Consider the following 20,100-nt stretch of genomic DNA (forward strand, 5'->3'; position numbering starts at 1 on the left):
GTTTTAGAAGAACACCGATAGTCTATTTCAACCGATAATAAATCAAAACACTACAAACATGATGATGCAGCAACAACTCAAAAGTTCAACTTTATTTTTGCGCCTTACATTGAAGTTAATCCATTATTCTTCTCAAAATGATTCCAATCAAGATTACATCATTCAAGGCTCAGCCTCGATTCAAAACCCAAAACAAAACTTTTATAACACAAAAAACATGAAACATTATTGCAGTAGTATCAAGCCTACTCAGTTTGTTCTCAGTTTTAGGCTACCTATGTCCCTAACCAAAATCTATCAAAAAACGTAAAGATGTAGGATCATAATTTGAGCCAGTTTGCTACAGCAGGAAAATAATCCTGCAGAAACCAGAAATGTAAATAATTATGTGAATTACACATGGATATTGTTGCAGAGGTGAAATTTCAAAGCGGAAATTACAAACTTCAGAAACCTTTTTAAACCTCAAATACACAACAATTTTGACATTTCCTGCAACGGGGTGATCAAATTAAGATCCTAAATCTGTAACAATCTAAACGGGAAAATCCAGTGTTCAGTTCAGCAGAGTGTTTGTACCAGAGAGCAGCAAAATCAAAGTCATTTCATTTAGAGATGATTCATAGCTAGACATTCCATTTTCTGTCTGCTGATATGAGATAGCATCCCTGAAGAAGATCCAGACCTTTTGGAGTGATACAATGTTGTACATTGTGGTGTTTACAACTTGTCCTTACACCACACACACACACATGCACACGCACACACACACACTGTTGTCACCATCAGCAGCCATCCATTGAATGAATATCAACTTTCGGTCCCCCTGCACTTTTATAAGTTACATTTTTAAACGTTGATGTCGAGCTTCTAAACAGAGGGTTTGTACCCTGTGGAGAAAGAAAAAAAACTGTTTAACAATAAAATTCTACAAGAATTGAAAAGCAATTGACATTAGACAGAGCAAATGAGGACAAGGACACCATCTTACCGACTGCCATTTAGCCTTTGCCCTCTCGGCCTCAAACTTGGCGACCTCATTGCGGTCGTGGACTGAGATCAACAGCTTCCACACCCCCAGCAGGGTGAGGCCGATGGTGAGGATGGACAGAGAGACCCCCAGTACTATCATAGCTATGTTGGGGGGCTCAGGACAGTCTGGAGGGATGGAGAGAGAGGGAGAGAAACACAGTTACTTCCGTAGTCATCACAGAGACACTTTTTCAAGGTGTAATTGTAATAGCAAGTTTTTTTTAGCACACTTGGCGAGATAAATTCGTTGCTCATTACAGTAACCGTTACCCTGGTTGTGATAGAAATGGGGAACTTTTATGCTAATGTTACAAATATATATTTTATATTACAGTGATCATTACAGTGATCAGACTCATCATTTGCTCCCGAGTGGCGCAGCGGTCTAAGGCACTGCATGTCAGTGCTTGAGGCATCACGACAGACACCCTGGTTCGATTCCAGGCTGTATCACAACCGGCCGTGATTGGGAGTCCCATAGGGCGGTGCACAATTGGCCCAGCGTTGTCCGGGTTTGATCGGGGTAGGCCGTCATTGTAAATAAGAATTTGTTCTTAACTGACTTCTGTAGTTAAATAAAGGTAATAAAAAATACACGTGGAAACAGATCACGAAACTGTTTCCAAGGTTTCCCACTGAGATTTTCACCTCTGCCTGTTAACTGATTCACTGTATGTATTGACCCAGTCCGATTCACTAAGCCCCTTTACCAGTTGCATTAATTACATTCGAGAAAGGACTGTAATAAAACGATTCGCCATCAATGTCTACTTCCACTTAAACGTCTGGCCTCGTTCCTTCGCTTACAACACCTTCATTCTCTCACTGTTCGTACTTTTATGTGACGTTCAAAAACCTTTCGGTGAATCTGGCCCCAAGGTGTGGGCGTTGACCTTACCGTACATCTTTAGATTATGCACAGTGCTCCCTGCGTCTCCAGCCACCACACTGAAAGAGATGAAGCAGTTGTTCTCACTCTTTAGGGTACACAGCGTGGACCGGCTCTCATCGTATTCTGAAAAGGAATGTGGACACGTACACAGCTATGAAGATGGGATGAATGAATAAGCCACATATCAACTTCCCTCTGCATTGTAATAGGACGTAAGAGGATACCCTCCTCTCTATTCTGCTGCCAATATGATTCCCATATCAAAGGCCAAGATCTATGTTGTGTGAATGTGTGTGTGTCACACCATTGTATTTCACATCTGAGTCCTGAAGATCTGGTGCGATAATCAGATACACCTCTCAGCTTGCATTAGTGTGAGCGGGTTCAAAATAAGCTCCCCTTTATAGGAACAAACCCTCAGTCAGGTCCTTGTATTTTCAACCAGCACCACAATAGACCCGTCTGTAGGACATGGTAAATAATATGTTCCCCTTTGTCTAGTGTCAGGTGAACACTGGACCAAGACAGTGTTCTGATGGAGAGGGAGAGGGTTGAAGAGAGAGTGACGATAAGGGCAAAGAGAGACACTTGATGCAGGACGGGCCAGAATACCTCGAGATCTCTGACCCGTGGGGGAACTTTACATGCTAGTCTGTTCAGTACCCACGCAGGACAAAACAACGTGGGGCGATCATATTAAACAGGGAGGAGGAAGGGCCAGGCAAGGGAAAGTTCCCCCAGAAACGTCTTCATCAGGGTTGGCAAGGAAACAATGTCCCCACTGGTTGCAGGAATAGTCCGGCATCAAGAATAGCAATCACACATTTGATTAATACAAGTGGTCAATCTGGACAGGTCGGTGTAACGCTGTTTCGGCTGTCACTCTCTCTCTAGTTCTCATTTCACTCTTCACAATATTAATTTGAATCTTATCAGTCATGATTCGGCTACTCTTGTCTATAAACAGCTCAGACAGAAAGACAGACAGGTAGGAGTAACTGACCTGTGGAATTGTTGACGAAGATGTGAGTGACTCTGCACCTTTGGACACACTCCTCTGTGGCCTCGTCTTCTGCTTGGAGATGACACTCCACACAGGTCCTGAGGAACACACACACATACACACACCATCTGTCATATGTTGAGTGACTTAACAGGAGGGTTATTTGTGTCCCCTGATAAAGAGTGAACAGAAGAAGCCTTGGCCAGATTTCAGTTTGTTCCTGAGGCTGCTCTCTCTCTCTCTCTCTCTCTCTGTGTGTAGTCTAGCACATAATGGTGGTGTCAGATGGACTGTCTGTGACAGGTCCTTTACAATGGAGAAAGGAAATACTCCAGCACTGTTGTTGGCTGTCTTTTCATGCCCTCAGGAACAAGCAGACAAATTCAGACAAGATGAGGTGAACATTATATCCCAGTACTGAAAAGAGGCGACAAACCTGGCTAGGAAAAAAAAAAAGAAGGAAAGACCGGCAAGAATCAATTAGTAAAATAAAAAGCGAAGGGCTTCGCCATGCTGTAGGTAAACATGACTTGTTTTTATTGGACCTCAGAACAGTTTCTGCTGAACATGACCCAGGTTTCACAGGATGTGGGCTAGTGCGGAACAGGAACAAGGTTTCACAGGATGTGGGCTAGTGCGGAACAGGAACAAGGTTTCACAGGATGTGGGCTAGTGCGGAACAGGGTTTCACAGGATGTGGGCTAGTGCGGAACAGGAACAGGGTTTCACAGGATGTGGGCTAGTGCGGAACAGGAACAAGGTTTCACAGGATGTGGGCTAGTGCGGAACAGGGTTTCACAGGATGTGGGCTAGTGCGGAACAGGAACAAGGTTTCACAGGATGTGGGCTAGTGCGGAACAGGAACAAGGTTTCACAGGATGTGGGCTAGTGCGAAACAGGAACAAGGTTTCACAGGATGTGGGCTAGTGCGGAACAGGAACAAGGTTTCACAGGATGTGGGCTAGTGTGGAACAGGAACAAGGTTTCACAGGATGTGGGCTAGTGTGGTCAAGACATTTGCTATAAGTGTTGGCATCTCATCACTTTCAGTAGTATATTTATTTGCTGTACTGTCTACAGTCGCTGTTGTCATGGCTGACACAGACGGCCTACAGTACCTTCAGAAAGTTTTCACACCCCATGAGATTTTCCACAATCTGCATTTTGTGTCACTGGCCTACAAACAATATGCCATCATGTCAAAGCGGAATTATGTTTTTACAACATTGTACTAATGAATTCAAAATGAAAAGCTAAAATGTCGTGAATCAATAAGGTTTCAACCCCTTTGCTAAGTTCAGGAGTAAAAATCTGCTTAACAAATAACATAATGGACGCACTATGTGCCCAATAATAGTGTTTAACATGATTTTTTAAAATTACTATCTCTGTAACTCCACACATACAATTATCTGAATGGTCCCTTAGTCGAGCAGTGAATTTCAAACACAGATTCAATCACAAAGACCAGGGATGTTTTCCAACGCCCTATTAATTACCTTTTGGATGGTAATACACACAGTCACTACAAAGATACAGGCATCCTCTCTAACTCAGTTGCTAGAGAGGAAGGAAACCGCTCAGGGATTTCACCATGAGGCCAATGGTGACTTTAAAACAGTTACAGTTTAATGGCTGTGATAGGAGAAAACTGAGGACGGATCAACAACATTGTAGTTACTCCACAATACTAACCTAAATTACAGAGTGAAAAGAAGGACGCCTGTACACAATACAAATATTCCTAAACATGCATCCTGCTTGTAATAAAGTAAAACAAAAAGCAAAAAGTAAAACTGCTAAAAACAGGGCAAAGAAATTAACTTTATGCGCTGAATACAAAATGTTATGTTTGGAGCAAATCCAACACAACACATCACTGAGTACCAGTCTTCATATTTTTAAGCATGGTGGTGGCTGCATCATGTTATGGGAATGCTTGTCATCAGCAAGGACTAGGGAGTTTTTTGGGGGGATAAAAATAAACGGAATAAAGCTAAGCACAGGAAAAATCCTAGAGGAAAACCTGGTTCAGTCTGCTTTCCAACAGACACGTGGAGACAAATGCACCTTTCAGCAGGACAATAACCTAAAACACAAGGCCAAATATACACTGGAGTTGTTTACCAAGACGACATTGAATCCCAAATGGCCTAGTTACAGTTTTTACTTGAAATCACCTTGAAAATCAGTCAAGACTTGAAAATGGCTGTCTAGCAATGATCAACAACCAACTTGACAGAGCTTGAAGAATTTTTAAAAGAATGATGTGCAATCCAGGTGTGGAAAGCACTTACAGACTTACCCAGAAAGACTCACAGCTGTAATCGCTGCCAAACGTGCTTCTAATGATGCAGGGATGTGAAAACTTACATAAATGAGATATTTCTGGATTTAACTTTCAACACATTTTGCAGAAATGTCTTAAAACAGGTTGTAACATTGTCATAATGGGGTAATGTGTGTAGATGAGTGACAATTTGTATTTATTTAATCCATTTTGAATTCAGTCTGTAACACAACAAAATGTGGAATAAGTCAAGGGGCATGAATAGTTTCTGAAAGCGCTGTATATAGTTGAAGTCGGAAGTTTACATTAAAACTCATTTTTCAACCACTCCACAAATTTCTTGTTAACAAACTATGGTTTTGGCAAGTCGGTTAGGACATCTACTTTGTGCATGACACAAGTAATGTTTCCAACAATTGTTTACAGACAGATTATTTAATTTATAATCTGTCTGTAAATGATTTCACTTACAATCTTCCAGAAAATGATGTCATGGCTTGAGAAGCTTCTGATAGGCTAATTGACATAATTTGAGTCAATTGGAGGTGTACCTGTGGATGTATTTCAAGGCCTACCTTCAAACTCAGTGCCTCTTTGCTTGACATCATGGGAAAATCAAAAGAAATCAGCCAAAACAATTGTAGACCTCCACAAATCTGGTTCATCCTTGTGAGCAATTTCCAAACGCCTGAAGGTACCATGTTCATCTGTACAAACAAGAGTACGCAAGTATAAACACCATGGGACCACAAAGCCATCATACCGCTCAGGAAAGGGACTCATTCTGTCTCCTAGAGATGAACGTACTTTGGTGCGAAAAGTGCAAATCAATCCTAGAACAACAGCAAAGGACCCTGTGAAGATGCTGGAGGAATCAGGTACAAAATTATCTATATCCACAGTAAAACGAGTCCCATATCGACATAATCTAAAAGGCCGCTGAGCAAGGAAGAAGCCACTGCTCCCAAACTGCCATAAAAAAGCCAGACTACGGCATGGGGACAAAGATCGTACTTTTTGGAGAAATGTCCTCTGGTCTGATGAAACAAAAATAGAACTGTTTGGCCATAATGAACATCGTTATGTTTGGAGGAAAAAGGGGGAAGCTTGCAAGCCGAAGAAAACCATCGCAACCGTGAAGCATGGGGGTGGCAGCATGTTGTGGGGGTGCTTTGCTGCAGGAGGGACTGGTGCACTTCACAAAATAGATGGCATCATGAGGGAGGACAATTATGTGGATATATTGAAGCAGCATCTCAAGACATCAGTCAGGAAGTGAAAGCAGGGTTGCAAAATGGGTCTTCCAAATGGACAATGACCCCAAGCATACTTCCAAAGTTGTGGCAAAATGGCGTAAGGACCACAAAGTCAAGGTATTGGAGTGGCCATCACAAAGCCCTGACCTCAATCCTATAGAAAATGTGTGGACAGAACTGAAAAAGCATGTGCGAGCAAGGAGGCCTACAAACCTTACTCAGTTACACCAGCTCTGTCAGGAGGAATGGGCCAAAATTCACCCAATTTATTGTGGGAAGCCTTCTGGAAGGCTACCCGAAACGTTTCACCCAAGTTATACAATTTAAAGGCAATGCTCCCAAATACTAATTGAGTGTATGTAAACTTCTGACCCACTGGGAAATAAATCATTCTCTCTACTATTATTCTGACATTTCACATTATTAAAATAAAGTGGTGATCCTAACTGACCTAAGACAGGGAATTTTTACTGGGATTAAATGTCAGGAATTGTGAAAAACTGAGTTTAAATGTATTTGGCTAACTGTATATGACCCATTGGGAAACTGGACAGACGTGTGTTCTTCTTACCTAGCAGAGCTACAGGAGTCTCCACAGGTAGGGCACTTTTCACAGGTGTCTCCAGAGGCTCCGGGCATGGAACACACACACTTCCCGCACACACACTTCCCCCGTCCACTGCACAGCGCTCCGTCCTCCGACACACACGTGTCCCTGCTGCTGCTGCAGTTACAGTACTCCCCTGTCCAGCCGCTATGACACACACACTCGCCGCAGTCACAGTCCCCGTGACCTACACACACACACACACACACACACACACACACACACACAAGAAAGTAACTACAGTATATCCTGAAGGTCATGTGTTATATTACTGTGTCACTGTGATGTCAGTACATTGTCTGTTTTCATCAAAAGAGGAAGAGGTGAAACCACAATGCTCATCATGGAAGTCCGTGTTTCGACCGTACGTACACACCTCCACAGAGGACCCCTCGGAACCTCACACACGAGAAGTCGTCACACTCGCAGTAGGCCCCGTAGACAAGTCCGAAACTAGACGGGTGACACACACACTGGCCGCAGTAACACTCCCCTTGCCCGCTACAGGACTCCGGAGCGCCACTGGCCTTGCAGTTACTGCTCTGGACGCTCTCCTCCGTACACTCACACTTGGAACCCATGTACCCGGGATCACACAGACAGGAGCCACACTCCAGAGATCCCCGGCCCAGACTGCAGTGGCTGCTGTTGGGCTCGGGGGTCTGCTGACAGGCACAGGAGCACAGGGACTCCAGGTCTATCTCCAGGGGGTCCTGAAAGCCCACCGGTTTGATGAGGAAACGCTGGGGACCGTCGAGACACTCAGAGAGTTCTACAGTCACGTTGAAGGAGACCTGGGAATCACAGAGATTGAAGGGTGGTGGATGTTATAGCATTCATGCTTTCAGGTGGCTGTATAGTCAGTTGGAAACTTGTTTACGACAAGAGGAAAAATATGGGAATATTGTTCTTGAATATCACTGACCAACTAACCAGCAAAAATGGGAACAAACCGTGTCTCCAGCTTTGACGTTGGAGCATCGTTTCTGTCCAGGTAGTACCGTCCCATCCTGACAGATCGCTGTGAAGGAGATCTGTAGATCCTCCGTGTCTCCTAGTACCTCCAGCTCTATCTCAGACCGCAGCTCCTGGAAACACAAAGGTAACCTATAATGGGGTCATGGTCAGGTCCTAGTCCTGTGTGTGTCTGTGTGCACGTGAGTGTGTGTGTGTGTGTGTGTGTGTGTGTGTGTGTGTGTGTGTGTGTGCGTGAGTCTGTGTGCGCGTGAGTCTGTGTGTGTGTGTGTGTGTGTGTGTGTGTGTGTGTGTGTGTGTGTGTGTGTGTGTGTGTGTGTGTGTGTGTGTGTGTGTGTGAGAGAGTCTGTGTGTGAGAGTCTGTGTGTGAGAGTCTGTTTGCGCGTGAGTATGTGAGAGAGAGAGACAGAGAGACAGAGAGACAGAGAGAGAGAGAGAGAGACAGAGAGAGAGACAGCGAGAGAGACAGAGAGAGAGACAGAGAGAGAGACAGAGAGAGAGACAGAGAGACAGAGAGACAGAGAGAGAGAGACAGAGAGAGAGAGAGAGAGAGAGCGAGAGAGAGGAGAGAGACAGAGAGACAGAGAGACAGAGAGACAGAGACAGAGAGAGAGAGAGAGAGGAGAGAGACAGAGAGACAGAGAGACAGAGACAGAGAGAGAGAGAGAGAGAGAGAGAGAGGAGAGAGAACCATTATAAGCTTCTGCAACCACTGACTTATTACATACTTTCTAAGGCTACGGTATGCTTCAACACCGCTAAGGTTTACTCAGCTGGGCCTATTCATTTCTAATATTCCACTATATAGGTAAGTCCCTTTCTCTGAGCGGTGTGAGTCATGATCCCAGTAACTTCCCAGGTATTCCGTCAAGCTCCCAGGTATCCCAGGTGTTAGTAGCCAATCACCACAGGGTACAGTGAGGTAGATATGACTCTTCTGACTTTTTCTCTTAGTAAACACAGTGTTGACAGAGTACTTGACATTTTTGATCTTTTCAGTTCCTTCAGGCCTTCGGGGAAGATGTGGTCTGCGTGATGCGTGAGAGAAAAAGCTTGAGCTGAGACACAGCTGGAGCAGTAGCGTACTCACTGTACAGTGTACTATGATGAGCACTAAATCAATATCTAGTTATCCCCAAAATAAGCTACATTGGTAATGTGGCTAACCCCTTAATAGCATTCACATAAAGTATGTCCTGCACATTTCTTATTATGCTAGATGATAGATGCTAAGTGCTTGCCATTAGCTCGGTATTGAATAAAGCTCTCAGTGAAGCCCCTTGGCATAACTAGAGGAGCCAGACGTGACTTGGCTATGGTAGGCTGTTCAGGAAGTGTCTGATGAAATGATTAGAAGCTGTGGGTCCGCTCTCATCACCCTCAACGCTCACGCACACACACCACTCGCGCATACCCTCGTGCATACACTCGCACACACACACACACGCGCTGCCTGTAGGCCTGAAGCCAATAGGGATTAGACTATAGGGAGGAACACACGACAGAGGATGAAACAGCAGGGGCGAGTACAGACCTGCTGACAGCATACCGAGGTGCAGAGAGGAGAGGGAGAGAGGGGGGAACGGAGAGACAGGGATGAAAGGGGGGAGGGAGAGGGGTGGTGGGGAGAGGAGGGAGAGAGACGAGTTAAACAGAAAGGAAACGGAGGCAGCTAGTCAGAGGTCACTACGGCCATGTACTCAGCAAGTCTCAATAGTCCTGCTAACTAACAAACACACTGTACTCCCACAGTGACAGAATCGGACTCTTACTTTATACGCCGTCACAATCAGTTCCAGGATGTTCCTTGAATCTGATTCCAGAACCCCCACCGTGGCACCAGGTATGAAACTTGCATAGTTCTGTGATAAAACAGACACACTGTTACTGTTTATGTAGGTTGGACGACCAATCACAGCAACATCATAAGGAAATAGGTTCTACCCAAAACAGGAAGAAGAGAGCACTTGTTCCAACACGCCCACAGATAGCACTTAGCGAATCAAACATGCTAACCTCAACGATACACAGAGATACATGTTCCTTCTCCATTCCATAACCGGCTCACCGCAATACCTCGTTTCCACCCGGTGTTTTCTGACAGGTAAACGTCACATTGCTGTTGGGAAAAGGACAATGGAGGGAGAAGGAGAAGTTCTCACCTCGTAGTTGTGTTTCTGATTTTCCGTCACAGCGAATATGAGCAGGATATTATTGTCCACCAGTTTATCCATCAGCTGTCCCAGAGTTGGGTATTCCTGGACAGACAAAGTCAGTAATTTTAAAACCTCAGACCATTGTATTTCATCCCAATGAATGAAACAATTACATGTATTTCTAAAGCCCTTTTCACATCAACAGTAATAAAAAGTGATTTACAGTCACCCGGCTTAGACCCCCAAAGAGCCAGTAGTCTTTACAGTAAAGGGACACTCCTTCACCATGGACAGGAATGAAAGCCATGTTATAGTATCATAAACAGTGAATCATCGTATTACAACCCCAGTCATAGAAGTAATAAATGAATCTGATGTGACTGTCCCCTTACCAGATGGGCAGCCATAGAGTATTCATTGTTGCTGTCCAGATGGCACTCCCCGTCGTTAGGGACGACGATGCCTGACATCTTGCTGTCCATCCCAAAGTGAGAGTCGGCGTCGCTCACAAACACCAGCAGACGCATGGAGTCGTTCCTCCAGCCTATCTTGTCCTAACAGGAAGAGATGAGAGATTATTACACTGCACTAATACAATAGTACATTGTCAAAGAACACCTGAAGTTGCCTTGAAAAATAAAGATATTTTATTCTCCAGTATTATTTTCTATTCAGCTCTATTCCATTCTGTTAAAATGGGTACCATCTTTGGGGACAAATCAAACCTGAACCACAGACCCTCTCACTTACCCCACAGACAGCAGCCTGCATAATGGCATCGAAGCCACACTCCGGCAGGTCGATGTTGGCAGACACACGCTGGTTGGTGATGATATTGTTGAACTTCTCTGTGCTGCTGGTGAGAGGTAGGATGTGTTTGTATCCAAACGTTGGCAGACAGCTCTCATCCACACTCCTGCATGGGAATACCATGGAGAAACATAGCGAATTACATCTATGACCAGGGTTCCACTCTAAGACAAATTCAAAATAACAGAACATTCCATGACTTTCCATGTCTACAGATAAGACTTTGAGGGCCAAATATTTCCATCACTGTTTAACTAATTCATCATTACTAGTTATTACTATTACTTACAACAAGTAAGCTTGCTATAAACATACTCAAAAACATTGTGTCGTTTACTAAGCTCTTTTAGTGAGAAAATCTGTCTCTTCCACAGAAAGATGGTCCTTTGTAGCTTAGTTGGTAGAGTATGGCCCTTGTAACGCCAGGGTAGTGGGGTTTGATTCCCGGGACCACCCATACATATGTACGCATGACTGTAAGTCGCTTTGGATAAAAGTGTCTGCTAAATGCATATATTATATTATTATATAAAGAAAGTGGTTTTCATTTGTACTTCAACCATAGTGTTACAAATGGTTTTCATTGAATTTCTCACAACCATACTGTACCCTACCTACAAGGGTTCTCCAGCTCTCCAGGAGTGATCTTAATGAACGGGAGGACTGGTTTCTCAACGAAAGACCCGAATCCAAGTCTGAATTTACTGGTGAGCTTTGCCATCTCTTTGGACAGGGTGGAGCCCAAGTCTTTAATCATCTCCAGGTCGTCAATCATGGAGGCTGAGAGGTCCATCAGGTAGTAGATGTCTACAGGGTAGTCCTCTGTCTGCTGCACACTGATCTGGAAGGTCACCTCACTGCCTGAACGAAAAAATAAGAAATAGAATAGAGTGTTTTCTGTCTCTCTCTCTCTCTGGGTTGCGTTCAGTTCAAGGGATGACCATGCTAGTGATAAATTCTATTCATATTATTATCTTTATGTGAAATATTGTGTTAAAATATTCATTAAACATCCTTCATTCATCAAAAAGAGTTTCTAAATCAACTTCAAATCACCGCCAGGCCAACATGTACACACAGTGTGAGCAGTGAGCAGTGTACCCAATGGCTGTATAAATAATGGACACAGCGACTGCCCCAGGTCTCCATCAGTAACTGTATAAATAATGGACACAGCGACTGCACCCAGGTCTCCATCAGTAACTGTATAAATAATGGACACAGCGACTGCCCCCAGGTCTCCATCAGTAACTGTATAAATAATGGACACAGCGACTGCCCCAGGTCTCCATCAGTAACTGTATAAATAATGGACACAGCGACCGCCCCCGGGTCTCCATCAGTAACTGTATAAATAATGGACACAGCGACTGCCCCCAGGTCTCCATCAGTAACTGTATAAATAATGGACACAGCGACCGCCCCCAGGTCTCCATCAGTAACTGTATAAATAATGGACACAGCGACTGCCCCCAGGTCTCCATCAGTAACTGTATAAATAATGGACACAGCGACAGCCCCCAGGTCTCCATCAGTAATTGTATAAATAATGGACACAGCGACTGCCCCCAGGTCTCCATCAGTAACTGTATAAATAATGGACACAGCGACAGCCCCAGGTCTCCATCAGTAACTGTATAAATAATGGACACAGCGACTACACCCAGGTCTCCATCAGTAACTGTATAAATAATGGACACAGCGACCGCCTCCAGGTCTCCATCAGTAACTGTATAAATAATGGACACAGTGACCGCCCCCAGGTCTCCATCAGTAACTGTATAAATAATGGACACAGCGACCGCCCCCAGGTCTCCATCAGTAACTGTATAAATAATGGACACAGCGACAGCCCCCAGGTCTCCATCAGTAACTGTATAAATAATGGACACAGCGACAGCCCCCAGGTCTCCATCAGTAACTGTATAAATAATGGACACAGCGACCGCCCCCAGGTCTCCATCAGTAACTGTATAAATAATGGACACAGCGACCGCCCCCCGGGTCTCCATCAGTAACTGTATGAATAATGGACACAGCGACCGCCCCCAGGTCTCCATCAGTAACTGTATAAATAATGGACACAGCGACCGCCCCCCGGGTCTCCATCAGTAACTGTATGAATAATGGACACAGCAACCGCCCCCAGGTCTCCATCAGTAACTGTATAAATAATGGACACAGCGACCGCCCCAGGTCTCCATCAGTAACTGTATAAATAATGGACACAGCGACCGCCCCCAGGTCTCCATCAGTAACTGTATAAATAATGGACACAGCGACCGCCCCCAGGTCTCCATCAGTAACTGTATAAATAAGGGACACAGCGACGGCCCCCAGGTCTCCATCAGTAACTGTATAAATAATGGACACAGCGACCGCCTCCAGGTCTCCATCAGTAACTGTATAGATAAGGGTTTACCAGTTCTGAGTTTGAGGGCCATCTTCTGTGGTGAAATCTGGGTGCTGTTGGTATCCGCCGTCTTCTTCCCGAGAGGCTGGTCCCGGAGGACCTCGGAGTTGGTCACAGGAAATTCTACCTGTTCCTGGGGACAGCCTCTCCCTAGGAGGACGTACGGCGTATCACATCGCTCACTAATTAAAAACGAGTCTGTGAAATTCTGAGAGGTTAAAAACACCACAAGGTTTTACTCCCACATTACAACCAATCTGACACAGAGACTCTTAACATATTTTACTGGTGTGTCGTCAGTCAATAGTTATATTCATACTATAGTACTAACTAAAAAGGTAGAACTTCTGAAGATCATTTACAAATATTGTCATCATTAAATAATATTTTTTTTGACTCTGCACTGCAATTTGCTCCATCAACAACATGTCATATCAGTATTCCATATCAAGTTAGGCTAGTTGTACATTTATGAATTCATGACACGTTTTCCTGCTGGACTGCATTCCTCAACAGGCTGTGATTTTATTTGGCCCCCAAAGTTCTGTGCAAAATATATATATATATATATATATATATATATATATATACACACATTTCGTTCTTGGACATAAAAGACTGTAAAATCAGCAGGAAATGACGTCAAAGTTATTTTTATTCAGGAAATCTGTTCCCTAGTATTCCCACGCATAAATAGAGAGGTATATGTGATCGTATCCCAATGCAATTCAAGTTTGAAATGATTCTGTTTTTGTCAAATATTTTATCTGTTTGGAACTCTTGCGGTCAATGTGCAGTGCACACATTATTTAGAACTATAATGCGGCCCCCCGACCATCCGATCAAGGAAAAATCGGCACACGGCTGAATGTAATTGGGTTCCCCTGCCCAAGATGTATAGCCTACCTCTTGTGTGCACCATGCACAGTGGGGACCCAGCTGGAGACACTGTATAGCCTAGCTCTTGTGTGCACCATGCACAGTGGGGACCCAGCTGGAGACACTGTATAGCCTACCTCTTGTGTGCACCATGCACAGTGGGGACCCAGCTGGAGACACTGTATAGCCTAGCTCTTGTGTGCACCATGCACAGTGGGGACCCAGCTGGAGACACTGTATAGCCTACCTCTTGTGTGCACCATGCACAGTGGGGACCCAGCTGGAGACACTGTATAGCCTACCTCTTGTGTGCACCATGCACAGTGGGGACCCAGCTGGAGACACTGTATAGCCTACCTCTTGTGTGCACCATGCACAGTGGGGACCAAGCTGGAGACACTGTATAGCCTAGCTCTTGTGTGCACCATGCACAGTGGGGACCAAGCTGGAGACACTGTATAGCCTACCTCTTGTGTGCACCATGCACAGTGGGGACCAAGCTGGAGACACTGTATAGCCTACCTCTTGTGTGCACCATGCACAGTGGGGACCCAGCTGGAGACACTGTATAGCCTACCTCTTGTGTGCACCATGCACAGTGGGGACCCAGCTGGAGACACTGTATAGCCTACCTCTTGTGTGCACCATGCACAGTGGGGACCCAGCTGGAGACACTCGTCACAAGTCACTGCACTGCCAACCGAGCATGTTCCTACATGGACACCACATGGAGAATATAGAATATAGAAGTGGTCAGCGTGGTTGGCCCTGTCTAGCACGGGTTACATCTTCTCACGGCACTGCTGCCTGGCATATAGTATATCAGTATATGAGTGATTGTTTCGTGCCTCTGTCTTTGTGATGCGCCTGGTTAATTTGCGCATGAATAACTAGAGCAAATGATAGGTTATGTTATCATGATACATCACAATAATAATTGTGTGTGTGTGTGTGTGTGCGTGCGTGCGTGCGAGCGTGGGGTTATAAATAAATATTTGTTTATATAAACCACTGGATCAATATTTGTATATATAAACCACTGGATCAATATTTGTATATATAAACCACTGGATAAAATAAACTAATTTAAATGTAATCAATACATTGCATTCATGTATGACGTGAAATATTTACCTCTATAAAAGTATAATAAAGCTGCTATAATCTAGGGAAAAATCTGGATATATTGCAGTTACATGTACTCTTAAAATGAGAAGTTACTGAAGTTATTTCATCAAAGCCATTCGATCCGGTCTCTGGTCTTACCCTCCGCGTTGTTGATCCAATGCCGAAGAATCAGGAGCAGAAGTACAGCAATCCCCATTGGTCCTCGCGGTTACTGCTATAAGGATATGAAAGAACAACAAAACATTCTCTGGCACTCTCATTTGTAGAGTAAAATTAACAAAACAAATAGGTATTTCCAGCCTTAGTAAACTTCTCTTGGTATCACTGTCTAGGCTAAACGACAAGAGAATGCGCCGTCTTTCTTACCTGGCAGGAAAGACGTTGAGTGCCTGCGTGGTTCAGACATTCTTACCTGCCCAGCCTTTTATGTTCACTTCCGTACAGGTGAGAACATAAACGGAACCGGACTACAGAGAGTGAGTGAGAAGTAAGTGTGCGGGCGTGAAGTAATGAGTTGAAGTGAGGCCGGACAACGGGTACATTGATTTCGGTTTTTATTTCAATGGAAGATTATTTGATAATCGAAATATAACAGAAATGAACGTATTTTTACATATATATTATTATAACTTATTTTTACATATATATATATATATATATATATATATATATATATATATATATTTTTTTAAATCAATGTTATTTTGTAAGCCTGCAAATCTCAAACTGTTATAACAAATATTGAAGTGCAGGTTATGGAATAAATGATCAAATCCATATAACTATTTGTGCGCACAAAATAACAACTTTGAAATAGCGTTTAAAAATGGGGAAATAGAATGTTTCATTCTGCCATTTTAAATCAACCTGTTATGTGTCCTGGGACTGATCAGAAATCTGCCATGACAGAAATGATTCCCTCTTTAAATGGACCTCTGATTCACTGCAAAATATATAGGCTAGTGTTGAAACGTTGAATATGAGTATTGATGCAGGCCATAGTATTTGTACGGTGTGTAAATTGACTTATGCTTATACACGGGTAATTCCCTTGTATTAATTGCCTTATGACCTATAATGACAAGCTGATTACATACCTAGGCCAGTAGCCATATTCCCTAGTGATCACAAATGAATATAATGTTTTCCATTTAGCAGACACTTGTATACAAAGCGACATTGAGTCATGCGTGCATACATTTTACATATGGGCGGCTCCAGCGGGAATCATACGCACAACCTTTGTCATTGCGAGCACCATTCTTTATCGACTGAGCCACCACAGGACCAAATGAACTGCACCAAGTCAAATCCCTGCAGTTGTAAAACATCATACTTTCGAACTTCCAGGATGTGCAAGAGAACAATACCCATAGTTCAGTGGGTCATGACTGCCTGTCCGTCGACCTGTTGCATTACAGTATATGTCAAATTTGATTTTTTTATTTTACCTTTATTTTACTAGGCAAGTCAGTTAAGAACAAATTCTTATTTTCAATGACGGCCTAGGAACAGTGGGTTAACTGCCTGTTCAGGGGCAGAACGACAGATTTTGTACCTTGTCAGCTCGGGGATTTGAACTTGCAACCTTTCTAACCACTAGGCTACCCTGGGGCGGCAGGGTAGCCTAGTGGTTAGAGCGTTGGACTAGTAACCGAGACCTGCACTATTACAGGTCTCCATCAACTGTTGTTTATTGGCTTTAACGTCATACTCTATTCTATGTTGTATTTACTCATAAAGCAATGTGATTGTTGAGCTGTGTATAAAGGGGGGTGTAGGCCAACGTGATAACCGTTGTTTATAGGGACAAACAACTGTCCAGACGTGCCAGACCATGAGTCATTACCCCTGAATTACTCAGACGAGATACTGCAACTGAAAAAATATGTTAATATTTAATACGACCAACCCCTCAGAAATGTGCGTATCTCAAGGGTTACTTTCGATTTAATGATTAACAGTAGGGACAAAAACTACGTCTCGGGCTCATTTGAAAAGTAGTCTATTGCTCAATACAAATATCCTCATAAGTTTGTGTGTGTGTGTGTGTGTAACCTGTGAGTGAATGTGTGTGTGCGTAGACCATGGAGTGTGTGTCTTTACATGCAGTGTGTGTAGGTGGTGAACAATTGACAGCTGCAGTGTGGATTTCTCAGCTCGTCCGTTCCAGACGGAATATCCTACTAAAGCAGCATCACACCCCTCCGAATCGCAGTAAGCCCCTCATCTGTTACTCCAAACCCCCTCCTCTCATTCTCTGTTACTATCCCCCTCTCCTCTGCTCCCTACTCCTCTCATATGTACTCATCTCTCCATATGATTCTTCCATTATAATCTCTACTCTACTCGTCTTCTCTCCAGTCTTCCGCTACCGTCATCCTTTCTCCTCTCCCCCTCCACCCCTAGAGGCGCCCAGCTGTCTGTCATTCCATCTCAGCTGATGGATGGAGTGACCGCGGAATGACAGCACTTGTCCTCTGCCACTTTGCAGCTCCCTCCATTCTCTATCTGACTAGAGGACAAACATTTGTACAGTTGTGCCACAGCTGTTCAGAGAACGTACACAGGCCACCCATAAGCATCTTTAAAACATACACTAGTGTGACCTTTTAAAATATGATCTGTTGCTTTCTGACAACTCAGCTATCCATTAATTAATTAAATTGTCCTACCTAATTGTCCCACCTAATTGTTCTACCTAATCCACTCAGGTCATTCATTAAATTGTCCTACTTAATAGACCTACTTTACCATGTCCATTCTTTCATTAAATTTTCCTACCTAACCAGCCCAGATATTCATGCTTTCATTCAAAGTGTTCTACCTAACCAGCCCAGATATCCATTCTTTCATTCAAAGTGTCGTACCTAACCAGCCCAGATATCCATTCTTTCATTCAAAGTTTCCTACCTAACCAGCCCAGATATCCATTCTTTCATTCAAAGTGTCCTACCTAACCAGCCCAGATATCCATTCTTTCATTCAAAGTGTCCTACCTAACCAGCCAGTGTCCCAAAAAAGTGTTCTCCAGCATGTCATGGGTCAGATGGTCATGTCTAACCATACAGAGAGAAATAGAAACAACTTCTGTTCATCTTCATTGTTGCTTTCCCAAGGTTTCATTCCCACCATCAGTCGCATTGTGAGGGAAGGAAGACTCTCCCACACAAAACCTGCCAGCATTCTAGACTCCAACCTCTACTTCCGTTGTTGAGACATGAACATGATATTGGCTTGGTCAAGTTAAAGGATTCATAAGAAACTGAATCCTAGTCATTACTCCTAGTCATTCCTTACAATGAGCTGCCTGCTCCGGGTTGTACGCAGTGCTGTGTGATATGATATCACAGATATATCAGTGTGTGTGTGTGTGTGTGCCGGGCGGGCCGTGTCAACACACAGTACATTACAACGGTCGGCACTGCAATGAGACAACTCACCTACAGGGGCCTCCTCTGGTACCATTCTGCCCTGTCAAAGGGCCGCTGCGTCCTTGTCGCCGCCTGAAAAATGAGTGGAGAGGAATCAGGGAGATGCCGCCACTGCCGCCGGCCCTCAAAACGTCCAGTTCCAACTGCAGCCCTGGGCAGGAGTAACTATAAACCTACAGTAACAGACAGCTTTATGAAGTATGACGCTGTCTGTCCCTCTCACCCTCCCCACTGCCCATGCTCCCAGGCTGATGGGGGTGGAGGGGTGCTGATGAGTGATGGCAGCAACTGCTGGTGGGTCTGAGACATACAAATAACAGCCGCCTTCATTAGAGAGGGACGGCAGCAGAGTGGCAGTGATCCAGATTGACTGACAGGCCAAATGTGCCAGTGTTGCCCTCTCTTGGTTGACGCAGTAGGCTACAGCTCCCTGTGAGGAGCTCGTGTCAAGTATTTGTTGCTTATGTTGCGGTCTTGTGTTTGGAAGTGAATCGCAAGCCCAGTGAGTTAATTGAAACAAGTGCAGAGGAGGGTCAGAGATGGAAGGAGTGACTGTGTATTAATGTTATCCCTTCCCTATGGTGCTATGATTGGAATGTGTGTGTGTGTGTGTGTATAAAAGAGATACAGAGAGAGAGAGAGAGAGACCGAGAGAGACCGAGAGAGAGAGAGACACCGAGAGAGACAGAGAGAGAGAGACCGAGAGAGACCGAGAGAGAGAGAGACCGAGAGAGACAGAGAGAGAGAGACCGAGAGAGACCGAGAGAGAGAGAGAGAGACCGAGAGAGAGAGAGACCGAGAGAGACCGAGAGAGAGAGAGACCGAGAGAGAGAGACCGAGAGACCGAGAGAGAGAGAGAGGAGGTGGACAAGGTGACAGATGTACATCGTAGGGATGAGAGTCAGATCAGCTCAGTAAAACTGCACATTCAGGCAAGGCATTATTCCCAGAAGTCAATGTGGTAACCATTATGGTTCCAAATGGCTACCAGGCTAATCAAGCTGACTATTTGCCATGTGGTACAGTTACCCTCTACTACTGTAGAGTAAAACACATTAGTCACTTTTTACATGGCTATTGTAAAATGTATCCATAGGCTATACTGTGGCCCCACAAAGACATGTGCCAGAAAGGTTTATTTAAAGGTCAATCAGCCCCTTTCCTATGAAATACCATTGAACAGAAATGAGTGAATGAATCAAGACACTAGATACCACAGACCCTC

The 20,100-nt window shown here is 44.2% G+C and overlaps 1 protein-coding gene across 6 annotated transcripts; it reads right to left on the reverse strand.

Annotated features, from left to right (window-relative positions):
- Nucleotides 1-62: 62 nt before the first annotated feature.
- LOC115133369 (integrin beta-6-like) lies at nucleotides 63-19,072 on the reverse strand. Of its 6 annotated transcripts, none has more exons than XM_029666542.2 (16): nucleotides 18,885-19,072; nucleotides 15,580-15,655; nucleotides 14,946-15,025; nucleotides 13,444-13,642; nucleotides 11,636-11,882; nucleotides 10,962-11,127; nucleotides 10,604-10,765; nucleotides 10,218-10,313; nucleotides 9,828-9,917; nucleotides 8,034-8,168; nucleotides 7,457-7,874; nucleotides 7,045-7,267; nucleotides 2,928-3,025; nucleotides 1,931-2,047; nucleotides 992-1,158; nucleotides 63-890 (listed from the first exon to the last, which is right to left on the reverse strand). In XM_029666542.2, the coding sequence occupies exons 2-16, from the start codon at nucleotides 15,635-15,637 to the stop codon at nucleotides 786-788; spliced, it is 2,361 nt and encodes a 786-aa protein (XP_029522402.2). In that variant the 5' UTR covers nucleotides 15,638-15,655; nucleotides 18,885-19,072; the 3' UTR covers nucleotides 63-785. The 6 variants fall into 6 exon arrangements, with proteins under 6 accessions (XP_029522402.2, XP_029522422.2, XP_029522393.2 ...); XM_029666562.2 differs by lacking the exon at nucleotides 18,885-19,072 and adding an exon at nucleotides 15,808-15,915 and having other exon boundaries at nucleotides 7,649-7,874; XM_029666533.2 differs by lacking the exon at nucleotides 18,885-19,072 and adding an exon at nucleotides 15,808-15,915.
- Nucleotides 19,073-20,100: the final 1,028 nt, after the last annotated feature.

This window comes from Oncorhynchus nerka, linkage group LG2 (assembly GCF_034236695.1).
Source record: "Oncorhynchus nerka isolate Pitt River linkage group LG2, Oner_Uvic_2.0, whole genome shotgun sequence".
Classification (NCBI taxonomy): domain Eukaryota; kingdom Metazoa; phylum Chordata; class Actinopteri; order Salmoniformes; family Salmonidae; genus Oncorhynchus; species Oncorhynchus nerka.